The sequence below is a fragment of the Phragmites australis genome, chromosome 5, assembly GCF_958298935.1.
Source record: "Phragmites australis chromosome 5, lpPhrAust1.1, whole genome shotgun sequence".
Taxonomy (NCBI): domain Eukaryota; kingdom Viridiplantae; phylum Streptophyta; class Magnoliopsida; order Poales; family Poaceae; genus Phragmites; species Phragmites australis.
In genome coordinates, this window is record NC_084925.1 from 4,413,530 (window position 1) to 4,424,294 (window position 10,765).

General features: G+C 41.5%; 1 protein-coding gene across 1 annotated transcript; it reads right to left on the bottom strand.

The window, feature by feature from the left end:
• Positions 1-838: 838 nt before the first annotated feature.
• Positions 839-10,118, bottom strand: LOC133918504 (probable sucrose-phosphate synthase 2). Its single transcript, XM_062362406.1, has 13 exons — positions 9,821-10,118; positions 9,618-9,707; positions 8,415-8,623; positions 7,961-8,024; positions 6,737-7,435; positions 6,485-6,592; positions 6,194-6,325; positions 5,896-6,072; positions 4,043-4,096; positions 3,889-3,951; positions 3,072-3,776; positions 2,811-2,938; positions 839-1,322 (listed from the first exon to the last, which is right to left on the bottom strand). The coding sequence occupies exons 1-13, from the start codon at positions 10,007-10,009 to the stop codon at positions 1,046-1,048; spliced, it is 2,895 nt and encodes a 964-aa protein (XP_062218390.1). The 5' UTR covers positions 10,010-10,118; the 3' UTR covers positions 839-1,045.
• Positions 10,119-10,765: the final 647 nt, after the last annotated feature.

Consider the following 10,765-nt stretch of genomic DNA (forward strand, 5'->3'; position numbering starts at 1 on the left):
CCGCCTCGTCGAGGCTCGCGTGGAAGACGATTTGACATGTGGCAGCGGACTAAACAGGGCAAGGGCAAGGATGCGTGCACGGCGCGGTAGCATTAGAACAGCGGCTGCAGGCCGCGGGGGTGGGTAGACCGGCGACGAGCGGGGGCGCTAATCACGGGGAAACGAGGGAAGGAATTCGGGCATGGCGTGCGTGCGAGATGCACGGCCGTATCAGTACACCGCCGGCGAGTGGGTTGTCGTGTTGCTGCCGCATCGGCACATGCGAGTGTTCTTGTTCCCGCAAGAGTCACGCCGCGCAACAAACTCCAGACCGCAGTCTCCGGCTAAGGTCATCTCCAACGGACTCTGCATGTGTACTTTTTCCGAGTGCTAGAGTAAAATACGGATGATGACGTCTGTTATCCGGCTCCAATAAAATCCGCATCAAGTAAACAATATTACGGATGAGAGATGGGTGGTGGTATTTTTGTGGATAGATACGGAAGTCTCTATCACTGTTCATAACGTATGCACGTAGATCCGAGGAGAGGAGAAGAGTAATGAAAAGTAAGAAATATGATAGCTATTGAAGATAGAAAAAAATAGGGATATTGTAATAATATTATAGGAGACGAATTTTTAGAATATCAGTTAAAAATGATCTTAAAAGGGGAAAAGGAGCTGCTATACTTGAGTCACAGTTCAGAGGCGAAGAAAGAAAAGTTGAAGTTTCAGTAACTAGCCAGAACACTTGAGTCATCCTTTTTTTTTTTTCGAGTTCAGAAATATTGTGCCTTGGAGAACCATTCTTTTCTTTTGCATTTGTCATTTGTTTTTTCATTATCAATATGTGAACCCATTTTTGTCTGATTGTAATGTACTCACTTCAAAATTTGCAAATAGTACAAACAACGAGGGAAGTTATTCACAGCTCAAGAATGGACCACCACACACACACAATACTCTACAACCTACAAACAAAATCGGCATTTCCATCAAACATGGAACTTGGTTTATCTCTCTTTCGTTTTCTTCATGTGGTATGGAAACAGAAGCTCTGGAGGTGTTATCGTGTCAGTATACCCATCTGCTGTAGAGCAAACTTCATGTCATCTGTGGTGTAACCCTCAACACCAATGATGTTTGAGCTGTCAAGTGCAACCACATCCTGCAAGGGGTATCTCCTGACAGTATGGATCCTGTTTGCAGGAATGTTGAATTCTCCCTTCAGGATGACAGTCCTGTGGAGACCCCCCAGCGGTTCCTCATAATCTGAATCACCACTTTCGCCAACAAGGACCACAACATTTGGCAACTCTACCCCCCAACGTATACACAAGTACCTAAAGGAACAGAAAATTTGTATGAATATAGCTTACAGACAGGTACAAGCTAAGAGCTCATTGGAGTTAGACAAAAAGGGAAACCAACCCTCTACTCAATAAACTTTGGTGCAAGTCACGATGATAAGATTTGCGACATCAATATTTGAGACGGAACAGTCGAGCTACTATCAAACCTAAGCAAAAGAATCCTATTGAATATCTATTCAAAGCAAAAGTATGCAAAAATGTATGACCTTTTACACAAACTTGGGTAAATTTACAGCAAAATGACTTGTAGTAGGGTCATTTCAACACAATATGTAATAAATGGAGTATGTGACCTCACCATTTCCTATGTTTGTGTACGGAAGATTCAACATTAAGGACCTGTTTGGGTAGAGGGAATTAGGATCCAAATCCTTAGGATTTAGATCATATTTCAACTAAATCCTAAAAATCTCTAGAGTAATTCCCTCTTCCAAACAGGCACTTAATGTCTTGCTTATATGAATGCATATTCACGATATTTTTAAATAAATTAGTGCGGGCAACATATAATACTGGAGCTATGTTGCACGGTACAGGGATACGGATACGGCGATACGACATTTTCAAAAAACAGCAATACAGGGATACAGCATATATATATGTATACGTATACATATATATGTATATGTATATACATATATATATATATATACGTATACATATACATATATACACATATATATACATAAATATATGTGTATATGTATATGTGTGTGTATGTGTGTATATATATATATATATGTGTGTGTGTGTGTGTGTGTGTGTGTGTGTGTGTGTGTGTGTGTGTGTGTGTGTATGTATATGTGTATATATAATTTTATAAAATACATCACATGTCTATTATATACATATATATGTATGTATGTATATATATGTATATAATTTTATAAAATACATCACATGTCTATTAAGAAAAAAGAAAAGAATAAAGAATTAGATGTATTGAGCTGCCATTTTAGGACCCATCCGGCCCACCCAACAGCCCATCTACAACCCTACCTAATACCCTCTCTCCACCCGCCCGTCGCTCCTCACCCGATCACCTCGCCGCCTCTCCTCCCGCTCACCCCAGCCTCCCCTCCTGCTCGCCCCAGCCGCCACCGCCGCCTCCTCGCCCCCACCTCCGCAGCGAAGAGGAAGGGCCATACCGGCGGGCGGCGGCGGCGGACAGGAAGGGGTGGCAGCGGCGCAACACGCTTGTGCTCCTGTTTGCTGCGGCAGCGAGGAGGGGCAGCAGCAGCATGGCACGCCTATGCTCCTCTCTTCTGCTAGGGCGGCGGCGAGGATGGGCAGCAGCGGATCCCCATATCCCCGTACTGTACGCGTCCTGGACAGCGATATGGCACATGTGGGACGTATCCGTGCAACGTAGTACTAGAGCACTTATAGCTTAATGATATGGAGTAGTAATTGAAGGTAGAACTCAGCAGAATGTATAAATTAATAAAAATGTCAAACCTTAGAGCCTGAGAACGTGATGCGTGGATAGGAACTACAGATAGTCTAGTAGCACTGTGGTTGTACAGAGCATTACAACGGAGAGATTGGATTCTCATCAACTTCCTCAACTCCTTTAAAGGAGGTAGCTGCAGTAAGAAAAAAATGTCATGTCAGAAATTATGAACATGAATATGATAAAAAAATACTTAAAATAAAAAGGGCCCGTATGCAATTGAAGTTTCTAGAAAGTAACAGATGACTGAAAAATAAACGGCTTACATGATTGGGATTCACCACTTTAAATGTGAGACAATAGGTTGAAGAGTGTTCCGGATCTTCAAAAATAATTTGCCTCTCGATTCTACCCTTTCTTTCTACCACCGAAGTGGCCCACTTCACTAGATACTTCCTTAGGCCTTCTCCTCCCCATCGATACTCAATATGCGACTGGTGATTTTGATCTAATACAAATGTAACCTTGGAGTTGCTTGGCATTTCACCAGAATATGATGGATAGTAAATGTTACTCCCACTATTGCAGATGAAAGCATCAAAATCAGTAGGAATCATGCCTGCAGATAATAGCAGTGAATGTATCTCTGATATAGTCAGTGAAGTTGACAGCACAAAACCAGTTGAATCCGACATTTTTTCAGTACGTATGACCTCAATAGCATTTCTGATGATCCGGACTAGATCTTCCTTGCTAACAGAGTCTACAGAAATAACAATGATATGCTTCCTTCCTGAAATAGGTGTATTCCTCCGCTCCTCTCTGTTACCAATAGCAGGAGATCTCAGACCAAGAGTTAATATCCTTGATAAGTAATTCTTGCAGTGTTCAGGCCACGAGAATTGGTGAATATTTTTCAGTCCATTCTCTCTGCACCTTGACCAAATTTGCTTGTCAGAAAGAAGTTTGTAGAGTGCATCTGCAATGGCATTCTGATCATGTGGATCAACAAGGAGACCATTGTTCAGAACCTGCATTGGAATTCACCAGAAAACCGACATAGTGATGTACTGCAGTTAGTTGAAATAATTTTTAAAAAAAACAAAGTACATCTACCAATGGCATTATGTAAGGCAAACAAACCTGATGAATTTCAACAGGGGCACCGTTTTTTGTTGCAATTATAGGCAAACCATTCATAGCAGCCTGCTCATGGATACAACAAATGGTGGTAATTAGGACACTGAGAGACAAGGTAATAGCAGCAACAGTAAATTGGAATCTCAAAAGTTCTGACCTCTATCAGAGTAACTCCAAACTGTTCAAAGTAAGCTACATTTACAAAAGCACCCTGCAGAAAGATCAATAGACGATCAGCATCTAAGTATATAGTAAAGGAACCCAAGTACTAACGAAGTAACGAGTTCAGCTAACTATATTATTAAGGCAAATTTGTCTCTAGGACACTAACAGAGTGTAGCTGTCTCTAAGACACCGTTATGTCTGATTTTGGCTGTAGGACATTGTAAAGTTGTGGTTTTGTCTATAGGATGCTAGAGGAGGGTCAAAGACCATTATGCCCTTAGCTTCACACCTCCTGAAAACTCATGCATAGATTATAATTCATCCTGAAATTTTGCAGAATGATGCAATTCCATACTCTGCATCCGTGCGACTTTTTTCAGATTTTCCACGAGAATTTTGCAGAATGAAGCTAGGGGTGTAATGGTCTTTTGCCCCTCCACTAGTGTCCTACAAAAAAAACCACAAATTCGCATTGTCCTACCGCCAAAAACAAACATAACAGTGTCCTGAAGACAAAACCACACTCTTTTAGTGTCCTAGAGACAAATTTGCCTATTATTAAATAAACCACAGCTTCTAGTTCACAGAATCAAGGATTTGATCTTCCTTTTTATTTTATTTTTTTATGTACATCTCAAATGTACGACCTTCTATGCCGGAACCAGATAAATAAGTAAAAGATAAGCACCTCAAATGATTGGTTCCAGACCGAGGAAGAATAAAAGCAGCATTAAGAAACTAACACAAAAGAAAAATTCTAGTCATTTCAGAATAGCATATGTTAGGGTAAACACCCAGTGCGAGGATAGCCGGGCGACGTCGGCTACTAGAGGAGGGATTAGAACATAGATTTGGGAGACTTAGAATATTTTGAGAGACTAGATTAATTATTCTTGCTTGATTACAAAAGGTGGCGGTCATGTGCCTTATATAGACCTAACTCTAACAACTTGACTAACAAACTCTCGATAGGATAAGAGCCTAACAAACCAACTAAACTAACAAACTGCTCTCGTGCTACAGTACCAATGGTAGCTGTGGTAGCCGCCATGGCAGTGTAGATCTTTTGTGTGCGTGTAGCAAATTTTTTCAATTGATGACATCAACGGTGACACAACACAGTCCCGGATCGACTATAGCCACACGTGATCTTTTGTGCTTAGGGACTCCATAGCAGATCCTGTGGCCGAGCTGAGCCGGATCAGTCTGCGCGCGACGGCGAGCGGCAGCGAGAGGGCGACACGTGACAGCGAGCGGTTGTTGGAGGCGAGGGACGATGCAGCTGGATCCCAACACAGAGTGAAGGTTGCAACCTGCGGCGGTGAGGAAATTGGCGCGATCGCGGATCAGGCGGAACTGGGCAACGGTGTTAAAGGAGGCGACTGGTGCGGCAATGATGGTTGTGGCGGCAATGATGACAGACTGGCCTGCAAGGCAGCCAATTGGCTTGTTGTTGTTGATGCTTTCTTGTTAATGGTCGCCAACGGCAAAGCTAGCTTGCCCATCTGCTCTTGCATGCTTTTCTGCAGATCTGCCACCACCTTAGCCAGGGCATCCACTGCCTTAGAGCTAGCGCCCTCGCTAGATTCGGAATCTGGCATCTTTGATACCAAATGTTAGAGTAAACACCGCTCGGAGGATAGTCGTGCGGCGTTGGCTGCTAGGGCAGTGATTAGATCATATATTAGAGACTTAGAATATTAGGGAAGATTAGATTAATTCTTCATGCTTGATTACAAAAGGTGGCAGCTCTAGATAGGATAAGAGCCTAATAAACCAACTTAACTAACAAGCTGCTCTTGTGCTACAGTACCACGGTTATTGTTTGCCCACATAACAGCATACCTTTGTCCTTGCGGCCAAACGATAAATGTCAGGAACTTCTGAGTGCTTATGATGCTTGGGGTATGCCACTTGACCATACAAGTCATATTCATCAATCAATGTAAGCACTGATGTCAAGACAGCAGCACTCATATTGTGCATCTTAGAAATAGCTTCACGGTTACCCATGATCAATGTCTGCAATACAAAATCAAAAGTCAGCACAAAAAAGCTAAGATCATTCAACAAATATGTGCTGTGCCTTTGGCACTGTAACAAAAAAAACTACGAACATCAAGACAATTAATTTCAATCTTACAAGATTTGCAAGCTCCCTTAGTGGCCGACATTCACCAAATGCCTTTACAAGCGTTGTAATATTCTTTTCAGGATATGGTCGAGCCACAGCTAGAATCATAGGCTTCCTAGGATTTGTAAAGAATCGCATTATCTGCCATTAGTTGTACATATATGTATAGTCAGTGTTTGAAATTAGAAATACAGGATTGACAGGTCAAAATAAAATATCTACATTAACTACTAAGTAAAAATGCTTCACTAATAACTTAGTGAGATCTTGTGTGTTGTATGCTGAAGAAAACACAGTGACCTGAGACCAAATAGGTGGATCCTCCGAGGCTGGGGATGGATTATCTTCTTCACCATCCATGTCAAAATCATGAATGATATGACCAAATTCAACTCCAGGAGGAATAATCTGCAAAGCCATAAAATAGGAAACAAAAGCAAATCAAAGTCACAATAGACAATTGGTGCAATTACATCTTGTGCTAATTGCCTAGACAGAAATATACTTGCCATGATCAAAATTATCTCAAGAGGATAGGAAAGGTATACTCACAACCATTCGGGGCATAAAACGGCCATAACAATTAGCACCGCGTTTGACTCTTGCTCGAAGCTTCCTTGCAAGTATGACCTCAAAACCATCATACAAGTTCCACTGCTCTTCTATCTCTTGCCTAGTGCTTGCAATAACAATTTCAGATGCATCAAGAGATAATTCCTCTGCCTCAATCCGGCACATTATTTTGTATGTCATATTTATTTGTTCCCTTGTTTTTCGCCCTTGTTTGAGAAGCCCTTCCAATTTATCTTTCCCAAGAAAATGTCCTGTGAATGCCATAGGAAGGTTAAGTGCTCCAGAAAGTAGAGCAGCAGCAATTCCTGCACTGGCATAATGCCCATGAATCACAGCAGGCCATACTGGATGCCCACAGCCAATTTCTTCACCTATGGCTTTTGACATCCTCACAATATGGCTGAGTGCACCATCAACAAATTCTTGAATGAAAGGCCATAGATGCTCTTTAGCTAGATACTTATCTTTTGGACCAAATGGTATCCGAATGATGTATGCACCACTATTCTCTCCTCTTTCCTGTCTAGAATTTTTACCGCTTGTTGAAACCAACAATTCTGCAGGTTCACCATAACTACGATCAAAATTTGGTGCTAAGATTTGTCTTGTTAGCAGATCAACACGGTAAACTCCAGGAGATGAACTCAATGCTTTAGCAAGTTCGACCACATATTTGACCTACAAAATTGTTGAAGTAAAATTATGAACTTATCTGACCTTTACTTGGTGGAAAATCTCAGATGACAAAATATAAAGGTGAATATGTTATAGCTTCATAGGGTACGTTTATTTGTAATATTGGAAAGGAGTGTGATCAATCAAATACTAAATTATATGACACAAGATCTAAATGTTCTTAAGAAAAAGAATAAAATATTAGAAATTCTCATACAGAAGCACAAGGATCTAATTACAATTAGCCAACCATTGAGTGTTATATATAACCTATTTAAACTCAAAAGATAAGGATTAAGGACTCCTCCTAAACCATAAATAACTACCATTAAGATACATTCTTCCGTAAAATTTCAGTTGTGAAAGAATAGGAGTCTATGTAGTTTCATTGAGAAATAATCTTTAAGTCAAATTTGAGTTGTCAAATTTTGGAAATGTGGGTAGTATACTAGATCATGTTGTGCACTTGCACAGGTCAATAAATGCCGTTATACTTATTACTTTATTAGCTAAGTGTAGCAAGATTACCTGGCCACCAGTATCTGAATCTCGACCAAGCTCCATATTCTCACCACGGACCAGACCATGTAGACTGCGGTACAAAGTGCAGACTGATTAACAAAGGTTGAATGGGATATATGTCACTGACGAGTTTCAAAATTTCACATCTGACATTGTACAAAGGGCTAACTGCCCATATGCCACTGGAATTGTGAGCAATTCATTTGCCTTTCCACTAAAACATGACAGTAGGAAACACAGCTAGATTTAAGCATTTGCCAGAACAAAGACGTCACTGCCCCTTCATACAATGAAAAGAAAACTGAAGAATCATTCTTCCTTGCTCTCTCTGGAAAAAGATTAGGAAGAACCTGTCTTATCCATCAAGAAGGACCCAAACCTCTTACTCTTAGTACATGTGCGCTTATCAAATCACCAAAATATATAAAAACATTTTACTTTAAAGGAGTATCCTCTATACCTGATCAACACTATGTATAGCTTGTCAATTGAACTTGTCTTAGGTGAGCTCCCTGTGGTGCTGTCACCATACGCAACAGATGGATCACCAGAATCTTCCCCTTTTTCTCCTTCAAACAGATCTTCAGACATATCTGCAGTAGCATCAGCCCGTGATTTCTCGGCTTCTGGCTGGCGTTTCAACATACGACATGCTTCTTCTTTCTCGAACTGCAAATCCGAACATGTATATGAAAAATATAGGACAAAATGAAAGATAAGGAATAGAAACAACTCTAACATTGCCATTGGCCTCTCGTGAAAGCAGAAGCTCTGGACCTTTGCCTTTGATATAATAATAATAATAAACGTATACTAGAACTAACACAATGTTGGGTACTACATAGTTATTGAATGAGTATAAAATGTAAAATCTGAGCTCAACTGGTAAACCAGAAGTAGACTAAGAATACTTTGCAAAAGTGCTTAATTATACGATGGAGGAACTAGCCAAAACGAAATGTGCTGTGTCCTGATGACACAATAATAGCCAGGGAGAGCTTTGGAATCGACAAAAAGGATGCTTGTTGGAATGGGATGCGTCGTGTCAGCATGCCCCATTGGGTCAGTTACTCAACTAGTGGGTAGTGCCTATTCATGAAATTCCATTGTTCCAGCATCTGTCACTATTGCACTAGCTACTTGTCAAGAGAAACCATGAACAAGCTAACACAGTGACTAGAAAAATAGGGGTGGCAGCTGAGATAATAAGACTTAGGAGTTGGCAACCTGTAACGTCAAAGCTGTATCAGAGGCCAATGCCATCTCAAAACAACTCAGGCAAAAGGCGCAACAAACCTGGCCTGCAATCTGCGCATACTACCTGCATTTCCATAGTACCCTTCAACTCAATTTTTTCACAAGCTTACCAAGGATGACCAAACGTCTATTGCTGCAAAAGAATGCCAAGCATACTCCGCAAAATCAATGTAGTGTTCCGCTGATGCATCTCCTCTTAACGTATCTGGTACCCGCCAAACATCACCTAGCAACATCTGTGCGATCTCTAGCTATTCCTAAGCAAAACCACTGGAGGATCTAACTCGCCAGAGCTAATCACCAACCTCTACACGGAATCGTCGCAACAACTCCATCAAACGCCCAATGACATTCAGAACTAGTACGGTCCAAGGAAAGAAGGAATCGGAGAAAGAACTGAGCTCACCTCCTTCTTCTTCCTCGCGAGGTTCCAGATCCTCCACGTCATGTTCTCCAGCCGCGTGTTCCTCTCCTGCGGGCTCCGCATGGCGTTCGCCTGCGGACACGGCACGCCCAGATCGGTCGAAATCACGAGAACAACAACGGCTAGGAGAGAAGAAAAAAGAAAAGGAGTTGGAAATGCGTTGCCCGCATCGGTCACGGACGTACGCGGAGCCATGTCTTGTAGAGGTCGGTCTCGTCGTAGCCGGTGATGACTTCCTCGACGAAGTAGCGCGCGGGGGAGAAATGGCCGCGCTCGCGGAGGAGGAGGGAGGGGCGGTCGCCGCCGATGGCCGCTTTTCCCGCATCGAGGATGGCGTCGAGGTAGCTGTTGATCCAGTTGTCGTTGCCCACCATCGCCGCCGCCGGCGAGGAGATCCCGGCGAGATCGGGGAATGGAGGAGTGGAGGCGAGGCTAAGGGAGGAGAAAAGGAGAGGAGGAGGTGAGGAGAAATAGCCAAGTTAAAAAAATAAAAAGAACTTTAAAATTGTTATTGAAAATAAAAAGGAAAAGTTGGCCATCATAATGGAGTTAGTAGACTCGCAATGCTGTGGTGACATTGTGACATAAATATTTGTTTAATTCAGTCGATTGAGCCTAAAATTTTGAGCTTAATCCCCTCTCAGAGAAAATCTGTTTGAAGTGATCAATGGAGTTTTTTACTTTGATTTGGTTCTGGAATGCCTTTATGCTGTATTTGCCATCATTTTCTCTCCAAGTGTCCTATTCAGATAAAGATGTAGGAGAGGATACTATTTTCGGACACACTTCAGTGATCATGTGATTTCATGTCAAATGCATAATTTAATCAAGAATCAAGCTTTGGCTTGCACGGTTAGTGAAAATAGTTGTATCCTATCTATAAGAGATCAAACATTAGGTTTACTACTTATATTTCACTAAATGGAATTTTTTTAGTGGTAGGCTACGATGATTTCGTCTATCTCTAAGTTTCATATCTCGATCTTTAATATGCGTTGTATGAGTACTTATGTGTGACGGTATGAGTGCTTACGTACGTCTACAAGTTATACAGATAATTTAAAAAATATAGAATTTAATTAAACTTAACACAAAAGAAAAGGCGAAATTGTGCATGAACACGGCAACAT

Excerpts from the sequence above, each read along its gene's own strand:
- LOC133918504 (XM_062362406.1), bottom strand. The coding sequence starts at position 10,009 with ATGGTGGGCAACGACAACTGGATCAACAGCTACCTCGACGCCATCCTC. Across the intron at positions 8,025-8,414 it reads CTATACATAGTGTTGATCAG|TCTACATGGTCTGGTCCGTG; the intron begins GTATAGAGGATA and ends TTTGTACCGCAG. Across the intron at positions 3,777-3,888 it reads CCCCTGTTGAAATTCATCAG|GTTCTGAACAATGGTCTCCT; the intron begins GTTTGTTTGCCT and ends ATTCCAATGCAG.